This window comes from Oryx dammah, unplaced genomic scaffold, assembly GCF_014754425.2.
Source record: "Oryx dammah isolate SB20612 unplaced genomic scaffold, SCBI_Odam_1.1 HiC_scaffold_1, whole genome shotgun sequence".
Classification (NCBI taxonomy): domain Eukaryota; kingdom Metazoa; phylum Chordata; class Mammalia; order Artiodactyla; family Bovidae; genus Oryx; species Oryx dammah.
The window spans coordinates 97,006,506-97,025,210 of record NW_024070185.1 but is presented as its reverse complement, the minus strand read 5'-3'; the positions used below and the strand labels follow the sequence as shown (position 1 = coordinate 97,025,210).

General features: G+C 45.1%; 1 protein-coding gene across 5 annotated transcripts in view; it reads left to right on the top strand.

Annotated features, from left to right (window-relative positions):
• The window catches only part of EPB41L4B (erythrocyte membrane protein band 4.1 like 4B), a 141,803-nt gene that overhangs the window by 43,862 nt on the left and 79,236 nt on the right, over window positions 1–18,705 (top strand). For all 5 annotated transcript variants that reach the window (XM_040237352.1, XM_040237367.1, XM_040237360.1 and 2 more), the window contains exons 3-11: window positions 5,538–5,580; window positions 6,418–6,496; window positions 8,390–8,434; window positions 10,502–10,554; window positions 14,578–14,698; window positions 15,998–16,085; window positions 16,243–16,331; window positions 16,628–16,697; window positions 16,793–16,962. In XM_040237352.1, the coding sequence (XP_040093286.1) occupies window positions 5,538–5,580; window positions 6,418–6,496; window positions 8,390–8,434; window positions 10,502–10,554; window positions 14,578–14,698; window positions 15,998–16,085; window positions 16,243–16,331; window positions 16,628–16,697; window positions 16,793–16,962 (758 nt within the window). The remainder of the gene's footprint in view (window positions 1–5,537; window positions 5,581–6,417; window positions 6,497–8,389; window positions 8,435–10,501; window positions 10,555–14,577; window positions 14,699–15,997; window positions 16,086–16,242; window positions 16,332–16,627; window positions 16,698–16,792; window positions 16,963–18,705) is intronic.

Sequence of the window (18,705 nt, the reverse complement as noted above, 5' to 3'; positions counted from 1 at the left end):
GCCGTGATGCAGGGTACCCCTTGCCCTCGCCACAGCCACCTTTCTGTACTCTCAGGCCCGAGAAGGCAATGGATGTTACATAATCTAATGCGTGTTTTTCCCAACACCACCAATATATGAATGCTTCAAGTAGATAGTGTCAGATATCCCACAGGTTAAGGACTCAGTCTTTCAAGACTCCCCACCTCCCTGCCCCACCCCCGGCCCCCAAACACACACTTCAGATACTAATCCCAAGTCCAGGTTATCACCTGTGCTTCTAACCTACTGGCCATAGGTGAGTGGGAGGTTCCCAGACCCCCTCCTTGGGTATGATCAGTTTTGCCAGAGCCAGTGCAGAACTCAGAAGGGCATTTAGCTTACTAGGTTACCAGTTTATCATAATAGGATGTAGCTCAGCAATAGCCAGATGAAACAGATGCACAGAGCAGGGTATTGGGGGTGGGAAGGTGTGGAGCACCTGTGACCCTCTGAACACATCCCTCTTCCCAAATCTCCATATGTTCACCAACCCTGAAGACCTCTGAACCTTGTCTTTTTGAGTTTTTACGGAGGCTTCATCACACAGACACTATTGATTAAATCATTGCCCGTTGGTAATTGATTCAACCTCCAGCCCCTCTCCCCTTCCTGGAGATCAGGGGATGGGACTGAAAGTTCCTGCTCTCATATGTTTGGTTCCCCTAGCAACCAGCCCCATCCCTAGGTGCGTTCCCAAAGAACCTCATTCACATAAACTCAGGTGTCATTGAAAGGGGTTTTTTATGAATATTAAGACACTTTTATTGCTGTTACCACTTAGGAAATTACAAGGGTTTTAGGGGCTCTGTGCCAGAAACCAACGAAGACCAAATATACATTTCTTATTATGAATCACAATATCACACACAATAAGCTCCAAAAGTGTTCGTTCTCTTCTTTCTCTTTATATCCTTTGGATATGATTATCTCATATTCCTTCCAGCTCTAATTTAAATGCAAACTAGACACTTTTTACGAGCCAAGAAAATCTAGAGGTACTAGAAAGCCAGTTATGAGTTCCATCACTCAAATGTGATGGCCCAGGGGTTGTTCTGGCAGAGTTTTTAGACCCTTGTCAAGCCCGGAGCCTCTCCTGTGATTCAAGTGCTTGTGTGTAGGTTTTAGACAATTAAATTCTACAGCCAGTCTCATATATGTCATAACTCTAGAACTATGTACAGTCAGAACAGATGGGCTTTGCCAGATCATCTCACATCTCAGTTTATGGAAAGGGTTTTGCCAGATGGACTTGGATGAGAAATTCAGATCAGAAACTACCTAATACCCATTAGAGTGTCTGAGTTAAATAGCTTGCCCTTTGAACTCAGAAACGCACCTGTCTCTTTCCGGTGACTGGTTTACCAGTCTGATAAGAGGGCTGCAGCCATTTGTCTTGGTCCCTGCTGACAGGCGGCCTGGCTATATTTAGCCAGATGCAGGTGAATATCTGAGATAGGTCCTGCTGCTGTTAAATTGGGCTTCAAGCCACGTACAGGATATGATTTGCTAAATGCCACACTGGGCCTGAGTATCCGGGGTCTTTAAGTCCCAGGGTGGTCTTGTGGGATTAAATACGAGTGATCAGGGTCCGGTCAGCCCCTGCAGCTAAGAAGGAAGTTAGGTCAGTTTGAACTGGTAGGACACAAGAAAGGTTTTATCATCTCGTTTTAGGATTGTGACTGGCTTTCTTATTGCCTCTGATGCAGATGAGCAAACCTGATCAGAACACCGCAGGGTCAAGGAGCTTTTTAAATGGAGCTGTTGCTGATTTTTTTCCCAGCTTTGTGAGCCCGAGACCTCCATCCTGGTAGGTCCTGCTCGGGGCAAGGCTCCATGGCTGGTGACTAGCTGGGAAGGATGGGGCCCAGTGCGCGAGGATGAGGGGAACTTCTTTAGCAGTGTGGTCAGAGGGAAGGGCGTTTGCTGTCCAGGAGGAGCATCCAGCCATGATCTGCCTGTCAGTTAACACCGGGCCATAGCCATCTGGCTCGTAAACTCTGAAATTGCTGAAGATTTTACAAACCTCAGACAGCAGTCTTCAGAAGGGGTTGTGGATGTTTCAGGATCCCCAGGGTCATTATTAGGATATATTCTTGGGTAGGAGAGGACGCAGGGAAACTTCAGCATTAAATATTTAATGAGCACACTGGCAGCCTTTGGAAAACACTAATGATCTAGAATTCTGTATAATGATCTTGGGTGGAACCTGGGTATCTGTGACTGAAATGTGCAGCCAGGGTTGAAAACCACAGCTCAGGAAATGATACAGGCGGGGCCTGGATTAAGATTAGAGTTTGACAGTAGAGGGAGAGGAACAGCGGGCTGAAATTTATTCTATTCCAAATATGATAAGGAGACTTGAGAAAGGAAAGAAATGGGACAAGCTCCTTTAAGCTCTGAGCCTCCGGGGCTAATAAGATTAGAGGTTGGTTGTGGGGAGAACGTTCCTTGCCTGGTATGGGTAAATTCATTTGAAAGTGAGGCAAAGAACAGGTTTAGTCAAGCCATTAGCATGATACTTACTTTGGCAGGAAAGTAAATATGTTGATTTTTAAGTCCTTGTATGTCTTCTTCCCAGGGTTTAAGGGTCCAGGACTTCAGCTTGGCTAAGGGGCAGCAATGAGACCTCACTCTAATGAGACAAACTGATCATCAAAAACCACCCGATAGGCAAGTGGTGAATGAGTAATAAAATTTGACAACCTGGCAGGCCCACCCCACCACACCCTCCACTGTGAAAATAATATTCTCATTAAAAGGAAGAAACTACACAGAAAAGTGAAAAAGAAAATAAGTAGACGTCATTCACAGTCCCACATTCAGAAATAACCTGTATAAATTCTTCTGGACATGTGTCGATAGGAAATAATAATTTTCTATAAAGGGGTGCTACCTGCCTTTTTTTTTTTTTTTTCCATCTCACATTGTGCTGTGGATCTCTTGCCACATCAATATAATAGCCTAAATCAATTTTAAAGGCTGAATAGTATTTCACTACATGGAGGAGTCATTTTTTAATCCGTCTTTGTTGATGGGCATTTAGGTCATTTCTCATTCAGAGCTATTAACAATGAGACGAAGCATCCTGTGCACAGGACTTTGAGATAGACATCCAGCTGTGGGGATCTGGGGCTTTTATCAGTCAGTTGCCTCGCTGGGGAGCAGGGATGACAAAGCCGATGTCTCCCATTGCACTGCTCACAGCTTATTGTGTTATAATTCATCTCTTATTTGCTTTTGTGTTGCCTTATCCCTCTCCTCCCACAGAGTCTCGTAATGGGCTCTTTGGTGAGGGGTAGAGTACACTGTACTCACTCATTCCCTCCCGTTCTCATTATTAGAATGAGCAGGGTTTGGGTTGCTTTTGAAAGTATATTGACGGTCAGCAGAATGACCTCTGATTCTGAGCAGCTATTGAGAAACCCGCTCTGTGCAGGGTTGTTCCAACTGCTGTCCTAACGGCAGTGTTCCACGTGTGCAGAGTTTCCATAAAGGAAAGTCCCTTTTTGCCCCATTTAAAAAAATTATGTTGAACATTTATTTATTTCTCAAGAATCCAATAAGGCCTGCTGGGTGGCCAGCTCTGTGTGTGGCACAGGAAACTCAAGAGATGATTAAGCATGTGGTCCTTGCCCTCTGAGGCGTATGTTCGCCTGGAGGTGCTCACAGCGTCATGTTCTTAAATGTTGTTTTTCATGGAAGTCAAGCTCCCAAGGCTCCTCAAGACTGTAGCGCCAACAAGTTGGGTGTTACAGAGGAACTTATATATGAGGGAAGTGGTTTTGTAATTTCCTCGGGTGGATAAGACTGAAGTGGTGTTTCTGGTCAAAGCTAGAGGAAGTTGAAACACCTTCATGGACCAGAGCAGAATTATCTCAGGCAAATTCCTTCCTGTCTTTCCATCTTCAGTGTGGGTCATTTAAAGGGTCTTGAATTTTGGTTGTTGAATTTAGGGGGACTGAGTCGAAAAACCCGTGTATGAACAGAGACTTTTGGCAGCATGGCCTATGGTCGTTACTAGGTTAGTAGAGACTTAGTTCTATCGTGAGAAAACTCAGGAGGAAAAGGCTGCTGATGGCTCCATTGACTTGAAGGGACTTTATAGATCAATTAGGTAAAGGGTTTTAGGTTATTTTCAGCACCTCTTTGGAAAGCTAACTCTTCCCAGGAAAAATGAACTTGACGTACATAAGCACAGATATTTTTTCTTTTTTTAACTGAAGTGAGTTTGAGTGAACTCTGGGAGTTGGTGATGGACAGGGAGGCCTGGCGTGCTGCAATTCATGGGGTCGCAAAGAGTCAGACACGACTGAGCAACTGAACTGAATAGTTAATTTATAATATTGTGTTAGTTTCATGTGTACAGCAAAGTGACTCAGTTGTATATAAATTTTCATCAGGTTATTTTCCATTATAGGTTGTTATGAGATATTGAATATATTTCCCTGTGCTGAACAGTAAATCCTTGTGGCTTATCTAGTTTATGTGTAGTAGTTTGTATCTGTAGTTTAATCCCAAACTCCTAATTTATGCCTCTCCCCTTTCCCTTTTGGTAACCATAAGTTTTTTTTTTTTTACTTTTTTTGTGAGTCTGTTTCCATTTTTTTATATATAGATTCATTTGTCATTTTTTAGATGTCACATGTGAGTGATAGCATATGATATTTGTCTTTTCTCTGACTTACTTATTATGATCATCTCTAGGTCCATCCATGTTGCCTTTTTTATGACTGAGTAATAGTCTATTGTGTATATATGTCACACCTTCTTAAACCAGTCATCTATTGATGGGCACTTGGGTTGTCTGTGAACGCTGGGGTGCATGTGTCTTTTTGAATGTGTGTTTTTGGGTTTTTGGATGTTTATCCAGGAGTAGAATTGCTGGATCAAATGGTAGTTCTATTTTTAGTTTTTGAAGAAACCTCCACACTGTTCTCCATAGTGGCTGCTCCAGTTGGCATTCCCAGCAACAGTGTAAGAGGGTTCCCTTTTCCTACATTCTCTCCACCATTTATTATTTGTAGACTTTTTGATGATGGCCATTCTGACCCGTGTGAGGTGATACCTCATTGTAGTTTTGATTAACATTTCTCTAATAATTAATGATGTTGACCTCTCTTCATGAAGCACAGATATTTTTATACTATACCAAGCAGGTTGCAGATAACCAGCTTAAGAGCTCATAATCTGGTCCAGTCCCTGGTTTTGTGAGTGAAAGTTGCTCAGTTGTGTCTGAGTCTTTGCAACCCCATGGAACTATGTTGTCCATGGAATTCTCCAGGCCCGAATACTGGAGTGGGTAACCTTTCCCTTCTCCAGGGGATCTTCCCAACCCAGGAATCAAACCCAGGTCTCTCACACTGCAGGCAGATTCTCTACCAGCTGAGCCACAAGGGAGGCCCAGCCCTGATTTTAGTTACTAAGATTTATAGGGGAGGGTAACTCCAGGGAACTATGAAATCTTATTGATGAAACTATTCCTAAAAGAAAACAAATTTTTTCTTTCTTTCTTTTAGCACTGGCTGGATCATTCCAAACCTATAAAAAAGCAGATGAAAAGTAAGTAAGCAAAATTCAGTCTACTACCTTACTGCTTTTTCAGAGAGTGAACTCCTTTGCCAATGTTTTGAAGTATTACATTTTCATTAGAACTTGGGAGCATTTTCAAATAGATTCAGTTCTAAGGATGTTTTAATTTCCTAAGACTGGCTAAATGTTAAGAGTCTAAAATTTGAATGGGAGTTTTTAGTAGATGTTAAAAAAACACACTATGCCCTCTTTTGAAATTAGACACTTCCCCCAATGAGGACTGAAAAATAGGATGTTCAGAAACATGACTTTATAACTGTGACATTCATTTTCTTGTGGGTTATGAAGTAGATTCAAAGAATGGGAGAGCTGGTGGGATCTTTGACAATCTGGTCCTGCTCTCTGATGTTATGTTGTGGTAACCGCATTTCTTCAATGTGGTTTACGTATGAGTAATTTTTTTTTTAATTTAATACTTTTAAAGTATTTTTACTGTAGTTATTTTTAGATTACAGAACACTTGGCTGTTTATGTGTCACTTTCCTATAGTCCACTTAGTATTTTGTTAAAAGTTATTGTCACTGGGGTATCTTGGCAGTCAGGGGTGAAAGTAAAATGTTAGCTCTCAGTAAGTCATCTAGATGAGTAGGATTTTCTTCCAGAATGAGATTACTAACTATACTGTATTTGTCAACACCAAAGTCCATTTTAGTTTTCCAAACTGGGATTGCTTTGTATGGTCTGTTGTTAATTTCCAGTGGTGTGGTAGATATGTTAATAGATTTAATGTGTTTTTCCTTTTGTCCATTTTGTGATCTTCAAAACTTGGGGAAAAACATCTTCAACCTTCCATCTCCAAATGCTTAGTTGGACCTGCTTATGCTTTGCACTTTCGAGTTAAATATTATTCTTCAGAACCGAACAACCTTCGTGAAGAGTTTACAAGGTAGGACAAGATGCGAAGCAAGGTCCTTCCACCCACTCACACCCCATACCAGTTGCCTTAGTTATAATCAGCAGGTCTTCTAGACTGTGGGCTTGCCATCTCTTCCATCTGCTGTCTTTCTGTTCTGAGAAAAAGTTATGAACACTTTGCCTGTGCTTATCTCTGTATTCTGTTGAAAACTGCCTGATTGAACCTTTTCTTCATAAATCAGAATTTAAAAGTGCATCTTCTCGTCTCACTTCTGTCTTGATGGACCTCGGGTAAATTGGCTAGTTGGTTTCTGGCACTTGATTTTTTTGTCTCAGATACCAAAAGGGAAGGCAGATGTTAGAAGAGCATTTCAGCATCCAAAACTGCCATTTTATTTCTTTAAGGAGCGCTGCCAAATATTCCCTCGATCGTTGTAGTATCAGATTTGTTGGCATTCCTTCATGGTGACTTTCCACCCTATTGAGTTTCTTCCTTGGTATACCTGCCTATGTCTGCCTCTGAGACTTCAGAGATAGTGCTGAAGCAAAAGAGACTTAAGACACATTTTGTTTGTGGACTTTCCCTTCAGCCACCGTGCTGTCGGTGAGACTCTCGACTCAGTCCCCTGCTGCCTTTGATTCCCCAGACTCCCCTTGTTGTTGTCTGTGATGCACAGCAGTGGTGATGGGTGGTCCATGGCTCTGGCCCCTGGCTTGGAGGTGACCACTTAAGTAGCACTTTAATGACTGACTTTATCATCATGTCCTGCCATGGGAGGGGCCTATGGGCTTCTGTAGTTAAGATTTCCTATAGGAATTGGAAGTTCTGGCCACATCAGCACTGTTTCCTCCTTAATATGGGTACTCAGTTTAATGGTAGTTGAGTACCTGTCAGAAGTAGTAACATTCTGGAATGTACTAGAACCTTCACCACCACCCACATGTCTGGGTCACCCACATTATCCTATATCCATCCCACAGACAGTGACTGTATTCATTGTGTTCAAAGTTCAAACAAATTACATTATCCTAGGGCTCCTCTTCAGAGTCCTTTATGAAGTGTGCTGCTTCTAGCTGTCATCAAAGCCAGTGATTCTTAACCAGGGGTTGTGAATCAGAAACACCCAAGAAGCTTTTGAACAAATCACATTCCTGGGGACCACTCTTGCGTGTAAGATTCTCATTCTGTAGGTGTGGAGCGGAGCGTGGGCAGCTTTGGTTTTTACAAAGCACTGTAAGTGGTTCTGATGCCCACATCCTCCTGGTAAAAAAGGACACTTACTTAATCTCTTACTTCAGTGAACTCCTCTGGTGTTATCTGCTGCCTTCCTCCCCATTTTCCATGACCAGTTCCAGGATTTCTGTTTCCTCTGTGTGTGTGTATCTGTGTGTGTGTGTGTGCACACACATGTGTTTTTTGGTTTTTTGAAGACAGAGTCTGCGGTTAAGCTCGGCAGAAAAAAAGCCTCCAGCAGTCGCGCACTGCAGTCAGCTGCAAACTCTCTGATACACTCAGCTGCATCCTTCCTGAAATCTGCTGGCAGGGTTAGCTGAGGGTCAGATGCAGTGGCTCCACCCTACCTGTTGGATTGTGTGAGCTCTGCGTGTGTGTGTCTCTCTGTCTGTCTGTCTCCTGGAGGCCCACGGGCATTGAGGAGGCGTCATTGGACCGTGCAGCTTTCCATATTCCATCCTCCAAGTATCTTGCAAATTTCCTCCATGCATTCACCTTCCTAGCTAGGTTCTGGAATGCCTTCCTGAGACAGGAGGAGATGCTTCCACCCGGGTTCTCATCTGACCTGGACTCCCTTGTTACAATGCAGACTTCTGGACCGCATGGGGGTGGGAGCAGTGATGGGAAGCTGGGGATTGGAAGTGGCTGGGGAACAGTGACCCTCTGTTGACTTTTGTATATGTTTATCAGGTACCTGTTTGTTTTACAACTCAGGCATGACATTCTTTCAGGAAAGTAAGTATGTTTTTTTTCTAACCATTAACTCAAGATCATAGTGTATTTTCTAAATAATTCACTGTGTGTGTGGTTTTTTTTTTTTAATAACTCTTTACCCTTGTTCCCTTTTCAAAATTCAAAAAAAAGTACACCAGGCATTGTGAAGTGAGTCTAATTCTTGTATCACTGTCATCAACATCTTATGTTAAATAACTCCTATATGGCTTGATAACACCAGGCTTTCCTGGTGGCTCAGACAGTAAAGCGTCTGCCTGCAGTGTGGGAGACTTGGGTTTCAATCCCTGGGTTGTGAAAATCCCCTGGAGAAGGAAATGGCAACCCATTCCAGTACTCTTGCCTGGAAAGTTCCATGGACTGAGAGGCTCCTCAGAGCCTGGTAGGCTACAGTCCATGGGGTCGCAAAGAGTCGGACACGACTGAGCGACTTCACTTTACTTTTTTACTTTATATGGCTTGAAGCATTTCCAAGAGCATTTGATATCTTCAGTGATGTGTATTTGGGAGTCATTCTCTCCCCAGTCACATCATTGCTCCATTCATAACGGCTTTTGTTGTATTTGGAAGCAAGATACTTTATTAGTATGTATACACTTACAAGTATTTGGATCATCTGAAAGTCTCGCTCATCACCATCTGCATTTATGTAAAGAGGTTACATTCTGATTCTACTAGAAAGAGGTTTAGATGTCTCATCTCATTTCCTTTTCCTCTCTTAAAAATGGTTTTTAAGTCCTAGGCCTCTGGCTATACAGTGTTGAGCACGACAAGCATTGGCACTGAAGTGACTGATTTTATAGGCAGTGTATGTATTTTAAGGATATGTGATTTCAGCAGTCACAACTTTTACAGCTGTGTCATTTTTCACCAGACATATTGACTGTTTTTTGCTACATGAAAAACTAAGACCCACTGAATCTAAAAAGCAATACTTGCTCGTGACAAGAATACATTTTGATTTTGAATATGACCTGAAGGAGATTTAAAATGTGATTTCTGAATCTGCAAATTCTCTGTAGAATATGTGCTACAAGAATCCTAGTGGAATGTACACTCTAGAACAAGTAGATTGTACAGTGTATACATTTGCCTTGGCGGTGTGATACAGATCTTTGATTGTGTGTGTATCAAAGTGTGTGTGTATATTTCTCTCTCACTGTACTGTGCTCCCATACTAAAAGCCTCTTACCTGGTGATTGTCTTCAGTCTGGAAAAATATTAATGGCGACATCTTGGATTTGTACAGCACTTTGCAGTTGACATGCGCCTCAGCCTGCCATTACTCTATTCACAGTAGACTGGTGTTCTGGCCCCAGCACTGAATTTGCCAGCTGGCCGGTGGTGGGCAGGACACTGGAACACTCAGCTCCTCATCTCTGAGCTGAAGGCTGGGGAGCACTGGCCACTCGCATACAGCCTTGATGCATTGACCAAACTGGATAATACACGCATGTGAAAAGGCTTTGAAAACTATGGAGTGCTATACCAATGTATGTCGTTATTATTTTTCTAACAAAATTTGTGTATTAAGTATGAATGGGATCACTGGATTTGTAGTAATACAGCTCTGTGGCAGTGTCTCAGTTATTTGATTGCTTGGGGGTATCTGGCTGTCCTGGCCGTCTTAGATATAGTGTCTGTCTGTTTATTTCCAACACTAGGACCTTGTTTCAAGAAAGGCTTAAGGCAACTTGAAAAGATGCATGTGTCAAATCAAGATAAAATAAAAGTTTAAAACTAGTAAAGCAAACGGCAGGGCTTTTCATTCTCTTTTCCAAACTTCCCCATTCTTGCCAGATTCAGGAAAACTGCCCATTATGCTTAAGAGTTGAAATTAACCTCGATGGGGTTAATTTAACATATGAGGAGAACTGACTTTGGGAAACAGGGAGAGTAAGTCAGATTGTTTGCATTTTTTAATGTAGACAGCAAAAATAGAAACCACAGAGAACAAAAATCATTATCTAAATATCACTACCTACTGAAAAATGATTTTAGTGACATTTTGTATAGTTATGAATATTAAAGATCATATTTAGAATTAATTTTTTTCTTTTTTTTTTCAAGATTGAAATGCCCATATGAAACAGCTGTGGAATTAGCCGCTCTCTGCCTACAAGGTACATTACTCCTTAGTGGTAATTAGCATTTTAAAGGTATTGCTTTTCCTTTCAGCAAACGAGGGTCTACTATGTAGCAGGCACAGGGCTCTGCTTTGGGTGTATAAAGGAACATGATACAGTCTCCATCCCCAAGTAGCTTCCAGTCCCTTGAGGACCGCAAGGCAGGATCACATACTCGTGTGCACATTATTAGCAGAGTGTGGTGCCTTCGGCAAGAGACCTGCAGGAGGCTCGGAAGTGGCAGGCCCATGGGAGGAAGGGTAGATGGAGATGAACAGAAGAACCTAGGCACAGAGAAGTACACAGAGGGCCAAGCTCAGAAATCTGGAGAAGTGGATGACCTTGACCCCAGTTAAAGCACATCAGCTTCATGCTGTCAGCAGTGGCACCTTTGAAGAAGGAGGCAGGCCCCATCAGATGTGCATTTTAGAAAGCCCACAGTGGTTATGATGGGGAGAAGGGACAGGAACAAGACCAAGACTGGGGCTGGGGATGTAGTGAGATGTAGCTGTAATAAAATCAAACTGACCAAGGCTGGGGGTTAAACACATACCCCTCCAAACCACATCAATATAAGGAGAAGGACCCAGTCATTAGGCTTCAGTGTTGAAAGAGGAGTCAGAAGTGACTGCTAGGCTTTTGCTGAGAATGGATGATGCTAACAGTGAATGGCTAGACTAAGAGTTGGGCTCCATGGCGGGACATCTGTGCAGTCTCTTGGCTCAGAGGTGCCAGTGGGGCCTCTGGTAGCTTCTTGAGTCAGTGCAGATCAGGCTCCACGAGAGAGGTCAGGCTGGAAGCGCTGACAGCGGAGCCATCAGCATGTGGGAATTGGTGGGTAAGAGGGCTGCCTGCCTGACTTTCAGTGTTGACCATTCCATCCGTATGATGCATTGGTGGATTTTAGTTTAAGATGCACAAGAAACACTCACTAAAGTCTCCAGCACTAATTAAGAGGATACTAATGTGTAGCTGCACATAGGGAATTTGGTTAGCACATCAGATAGACATATGTTGTGGACTCTTTACCAGTGTGCTCTTTGGCTTCTATGGGATAATGACTGATGATGTATTCATTCATAATTACTAATTCTTTTTGAACACCATAATAAGATTTGGCTTCCAATTTTGTATTTACCAAGTTTTAAAACTTGATCTAAGTCTTTTCAAATTATAAAATCAGTATAGGCTTATTATAGACTATCAGGACAACAGATAAGTAGAAGGAAGGAAGGAACCCACCATCCTACTCACAGACAAGCAGAGTTTTTATGTGTTTTGAAAATGTAGTTCTGGTCAGAGTCGTATACAGATTTTTTTGTATGGTTTTCTACTTGGTAATTTTAGTACATATATTTCATCATGTTTATACTCATAAAGATGGTTTTTAATGACCAGATTACTCCCATTCCCTGATAGTTCAGTTCTTTAGTCACCTTTAGTGCTTATTCTTGAATGGGGACTTGGCTTATTGTAGGTGATGAGTAAGTGCAGAATGAACTTGAAGAGCTCCCCAAGGACTGTGAAATTTCTCGAGAGCCTCTGTGCATTTGAAAACTGAGAGGAAAGGTGTTTCCTCTCATGCTGGAGCCATGAACACGTGTCTTGCCGCAGCTGTCCTTGAATCAGTGCCTCCATTGTTGTGATGCAGTGGCCCTGCTTGGAGGCTCTGCTCTTTTGAGAACGAATTTTACGGTTGATTTGAAAATTAATTCAGGTACAAAGAAAAGGGAGGAGGGAAAACATAGTCATTTGTGGTGTGTCCCTGCTTTGTAAGTTTCAGGTTTGTGGATAAGGCATTAGAGACCCAGGCAGTTAAGGGACTTTACCCAGGTCACACCGGTCAAGTGGGAGTCAAGCCCTCCTGCCTCTGAGTTGTTTCTTCCACACCCACCATCCCCCACCACGGCTAAGCAAAGTGTGCTCTTGCTGGCAGGTTCTTGGAAGGCAGGCAGCATGCTTCCTCAGGATGGGTGTCCCTCAGGCCTGCTTTAGTACCCCTGATGATAAGGGGGGACACTAGCCCCCTCGCCTGGTCTTGTGGGAACCTTGTCATTGGCTTCTCCCTCCTGTGCTTGATGATGTCAGAGGCACAGTTAATCAAGTCTGGTGCAGACACACCAGTAAACGCATGGCTCACTTTGGCCCATGCTGCAGCGTGGCTCATATCAAGGAGACCTCTTTCCAGACGGCCCTTCCGACCTTGCTGGGTCCGCAGCTTCAGGGTAACATCTAGGTCAGAGGTCAGCTGCAGCCCCCAGCCTTGGAAGCCCAGCCCTCCCCTTTTCTGGGCAAATGTGTCCAGAGCAGAACCATCACTTGTGGCTGTGCCCAGAGTCCCCAGCAGCCGCATATCCTGATCTAGACCCCTGGTGGTCTTAGGGCTGCCGTCCAGCTGAAAGCTGCATATTTGAGGGGCTGTGGTCAGGCGAGGAGACAGCCCTGAGTTCCCCGCCCAGTGTCAGAGGCTGTCTCGTGCGGTCCTCACACCAGCCTTCCCAGTTGGTATCACTGCTTCCTCTGGGTAGACAGGGACATTTCATCCTCTTCTGCAAGCCCACAGGAGTCTCTCTTCTGAAAGGGGGCACTGGGATTGGGGCTCAGAAGCCAGTGGAAAGGGCTGCCAGGTACATTAAAGGTTGCTGTTAATTCGGGGTGTTTGGTCATGTGCTGGCTTGTTGGTGGGATTCTGTGTTAAGCGGTGGTTCTCACAGTATGTTCCCCAGGAACATACTGCATCAGCTCCATCGCTATCACCTGGGAGCTTGTTAGAAATGCAGGTTTTCGGGGTGGGAGGTGGGAGGGAGGTTCAAGAAGGAGGGGACATATGTATACCTATGGCTGATTCATGTTGTTGTTTACAATACAACATTGTAAAGCAATTATCCTCCAGTTAAAAATAAATAAATTTAAAAAGAGAAATGCAGGTTTTCAGGCCTTATTCCAGATGTATGGATTTAGAACCTCTAGGCGTGGGGGCCAGCCATGTGTGTTTTAACGAGTCCTCCAGGCAATTCTGACGCATATTTGTTAGAAAACCCCTGTTGTAGATCCATGTTTTTCCAAGTAACATGTGCCCCACCCTCCTGGGCATCTGGTGGAAGGTGGGTTTGCTCCTGCAGGTCTCAAGTGGGGCCTGAGATTCTGCATGGCAAGCAAGCTCCCAGGTGATGGCCACACTGCTGGCCTGCGGACCACACTTTGTATTAGCCAGGTACTAGAGGCAATTGCAGAAAAGGAGCAGAGGGGCCTCTGGGGCATTCCTTGTCCCTCTGGGCTCTGCCTCCTGTCCTGCGAGGGTTGGGGGAGTGGAGAGAGATTTTCTCATTCAGGTCGCGGAGGAAGGGGCCTCCTGTGTCCTCTGGCCCTGCATTCTGTGGGGGCGGCTTTGGGCTTTTTGCTTGGGATCGCCCACGTGGCTGTTGCTCCTTTCTGCACAGCCGCCTCCTTCCCAGCTTCTGCCTGAGTTGCCGCAGTTGCTCCTGCAGCCCTCTCACCCCCTCATCCCTCCCTCCTCACGCCTTCCCTCTCCCTCCTGACATTCCCCCTACCCCAACACCCGATTCTGCCTGTACTGAATTCTTGCTTGGTCCTCTCCAGTACTGCAGACTCTTGTGTGCTGCTCAGACCCACCCTTAACGAGAGCCTTGTTACATGGATGTTCCTGGGCAGGTCCCCATTCCCTGCAGTTGCCTTTTATTGCAAATTTAGGCACTACAGTTTGGTGGGGGTAATGTAATCAGGGCCTCCCTGGGCAGGAGAAGTAGTCGGGAGAGAGACAGTCATAATCGAGATCATAGTGTATGGCCCAGTGGGGAGCGCAATGGAGTGATTGGAAGGGATTCTGAATGTATCTGTGGGGACTGAGTGGGAGTTAAGTCTTCCTGAAAGGAGGGCCTTAGTTAGACCTGAGGGGGTACCTGTGCTGTTTACAGTCGGGCAGAGCGCCTTTGGACTTGCTGCTGCAATAACCAGAAGCATTCACTGTCTCGTGTTTTCTCCCTTTTATGAAACCTGCAGCCGAGCTTGGGGAGTGCGAGCTTCCAGAACACACCCCAGAGCTTGTGTCTGAGTTTCGGTTCATTCCAAATCAGACAGAAGCGATGGAATTTGATATCTTCCAGAGATGGAAAGAATGCAGGTACCTTGATGCTACCATCCAGCATTCCAATGTATGCATTTGGTCACGTGTAAGCATTGGTCAGAGGGCTTCCCTGATAGCTCAGACAGTAAAGAATCTGCCTGCAATGTAGGAGAGCCAGGTTCAATCCCTGGTTCGGGAAGATCCCCTGGAGAAGGAAATGGCAACCTACTCCAGTATTCTTGCCTGAAGAATCCCATTGGACAGAGGAGCCTGAACCTGGCGGGCTACAGTCCATGGGGTCACAAAGAGTCAGACACGACTGAGTGACTAACAAATGTTGGTCAGACTCTTTTATCTACTGGTGGAGTGGCTCTGCTGATGACTGAAACAGCTCCAGCTCTTTAGTGCTTTCTCTCCTGTGCTTCAGCCCTGCTTTTCCAAAGGCTCACAGGACATCTCTCTTTCCAGAGCTGTACAGTAAAAACCAAACCACATTCTGGGTCCTCTCAGAAATGGAGGGCCTGGTCCTGATTTGCTCATTGGATAACCGGGGTCACTATCCCAGCCTCCTGAACAAGCCAGTGGGGTGCTGCCTGGATCCAGCCAGTCTGCATACCAGGGGCTGTGCGCATGGCCTGAACTTCAAGGCCAAATCCTATAGAAATGTGTCCTGTGGTCCCTTACGGGGACACTTATATCTTAGACCATGTGTTGTACAGAGTTACATTTCAGGACACGTGGTCACCACAGCTAAATCCAGCCCTGTCATTTATCCTTTGCTTTGTCCCCTTTTCCCCCTCAGTCACCCTAGCCTGGCACTTTTATGCCTGGAGAACAGGCCCGCTGCCTGTCCTACTGCCCGCCCATCTTCCCCAAACACTGCCCGTGCCTAGTCACTCCTGGGCTCAGAAACTTACCATGGTCTCACAGTGTCCCGCAGCCATTCTGACTCTTGAAAATGGCATGTGTCATCAGCACATTCTTGTATCCCACTGAAACAACATAGAAAAATGTGGATAAGGAATCTTGCCATACCCCACTCCCCATATGTCCCACCCCACTCTCTGCCCTGCAGGAGGATGCTCTGAGCAGTCAGCTATGTATACTCAGCCTTTCTCCTTTGCACACACATGCACACATCTACACACACAAAAGTGCTTCCTCAAGTGTTCATATTGTAAGCCCTGCTCTGTCCTCTTTCTGTTTGCAGTCTGTCCTTGGAGGTTGTGTCATGTTAATGTAGATGGCATCCCTCGTCCCTTTAATTGCCCCAAGCACCCTTAGAGTGGCCATGCCCTGCAGACTCCTTTGGGTGTCCACATGGCAGTTCACACGTGTCTTGTTGGTTTCTCCAAGGGGAAAGAGCCCTGCCCAGGCGGAACTCTCCTATCTGAATAAAGCGAAGTGGCTGGAAATGTATGGGGTAGACATGCACGTTGTCAGGGTAAGAACTGTGCCATTTAAGTAACTGGGATTCCCCGTGATGGGAAAAATGTGTAAACAATGTGCAAACAAAGTAACGCGGTGAAGAACTGTTTTGCATTCTGCTCTGTGACCACCTGTTAGAACCTTCTACCGACTGTGCCTTCGTTTGTTTGTAGGGAAGAGATGGCTGTGAATATTCTCTTGGACTGACCCCGACAGGCATATTAATCTTTGAAGGAGCTAACAAAATAGGCTTATTCTTTTGGTAATTTAGTTTTGTCCTATATTAAAAATGTCTTTTTCCTCTTTTGTGGTGGAATTCTATGTGAGGGATGATGATCGAGGGATACTGGCAACACCCAGATTCGTTTTTAAAACACACAGACTCTTGCGTGTGTGGGTGTCTGACAATGGAAGTGGCGCTTCTGAATAATCACACTTACCTGAATGAATGATTTCTTAAGCAAATCGAAGCGTAACCGGTAGAAAGGAAAGGGCTGTGTAATGTGTAGATGGTTGCTCCTGCAGACTGTGCTTTTAAAATGCTTTCTCTCTGGCCAGGCCGAAAATTACCAAAATGGATTTTAAAAAGAGCAAATTGACGCTGGTGGTGGTGGAGGATGACGACCAGGTAAGCCTTGCCCCTGTCCCTCCTCTTCACTGGGAGTGACCCTGCATCGGTGTTACCAGCACCCGCGTAACCAGGACCCACACTTCCCCTCCAAGGGCCGCGAGCAGGAGCACACGTTCGTGTTCCGCCTGGACAGCGCCCGGACCTGCAAGCACCTGTGGAAGTGCGCCGTGGAGCATCACGCCTTCTTCCGGCTGCGGACGCCAGGAAACAGCAAGTCCAACAGGTCGGACCTCATCCGGCTGGGCTCTCGCTTCCGGTTCAGGTAGGCGCCATTTTTACAGCTCGACCAGGAGCCCTGAAGGAGGGTGGCGGGGATGTTCTGGGGAAAAGGAGTCAAGGGTGTGCATTCGAGGACTTGCTTTGGCCCTCACGCTCCAGCTTCTTTCTTAACATCTGAGCTCTTTCAGCCTCCCTATCCTGCTTGATAAAATGAGACTAATAATCACAAAATGCTTAACCACTGACATTCAGCTGGAACCACACTGTCTAATACAGTAGGCACGAGCTACAGGTGGCTATTTAATTAATGTTAAATACATTTTAAAATGTGGTTCCTTAGTCTCACTAACCAGGCTTCAGGAGCCCGGTGCAAATGAAAGCGGGTGGCTGCCACACTGGGCTGTACCCTTGTAGGTAGAACACGAGCATCATTTCAGAAAGCTCTGTCAACCACCCCGCACTGGAGCTTTTCACTGGTGAATCGTCTCTGTGGCCCTGATAAGATGGGTCCTCAGATGATGCCCATTTTGCGAATAAGGGCACTAGTGCCAGGGTGCAGATAGTCCTCCCAGGGCCACCGTCCGTCAGTGCTAGCGCTGAGCCTCAACCCCAGGTAGTCAGGGTCCTTTGTCTTATATTTTAACCACTGCTCTATGGCCTGTCACATGCCAACATCAAGGTATTTGGTGACAGGAATAAGAGCAGATGTCACCATGTGTGTGAATGACCCAGATGGGCTCAGGAGTATTTGAAAAGACTCTGGAGAAAGAATTTATTCTGATATGTTTTTACACATGATTCTAAGACCATGTCTCCTAAAGTGCACGAGGACTCCCTGGGTGTTTGTTAAAAATGAGGATTTAGGACCCCAGCTAAGACTTTCATAATTAGAGTCTGTGGCTGCACACATCTGCCTGTATGAATAAAACCTGAGAATGTCCATTTTAAATACACTCCCAGGGTTGATTTCTGAGGTGTGTTTACAGATCTGGGAATTGCTGTTACAAGATCTGAAACTTCACATGGTTTCATAACCTCTTCCCACACATGGCATGTCCTTGAACTCTATTTAAAATGCCAGAGGATTTGTTCATTTCAGATTCTTTGGCTGTGCACAGAAATGGCTGTGCACTTGTATAAGAATTACTTTGTTTGAATGTATTTTTAAATGCTGCAGAGGGGAGTAGGGGGGCTAAGTCCTTTCTGAGAAAGACTCAAATCACGGGTCCTCTGGAGGGTCAGAGATGTCATGACCGCAAAGCCTGGCAGAGACATTGCATGGTGTTCTGAAGTCTGCTCTTATTGAAATGAGCAGGGAACTGTAGAAGTTGCCCAGACAGGCTTTCATCCCGGGAGGACACTCCCATGGGGCTTGGCCTAGCCCAGGTTCCCTTGTGCTCTTTAAAGAGAGGCATGAGATGGAAGGAGTTTGGAGATGAGGTTGCCCCTGGGAGGCAGTTAGAGCAGGTGGCAAATGCCTCCTTCCAGGTGATAAATTGTAAACCGAGGATGGCTGGAATGAAGCAGTGATAGATCAGACAAAGACAGCATTGCCGCCTGGAAGCTGCAGCTGGGCGTCAGGGTGATTGAGAGCCTTGCTGAAAGCAGCAGTGTTCTCCTGGGCATAGCAAGGAAAGCCACGGTTTAGTTTAAGTGGTCATTGATAACAGCCTTTTAAAAGAGGTAAATGTCTACCTAATATGTTTTATGAAAGGTTATTTTATGTGCGATTCGATGTTCTCTTACTCAAACGTTCCAGATACTTGGACCTCCTTGGTTTGTGTGG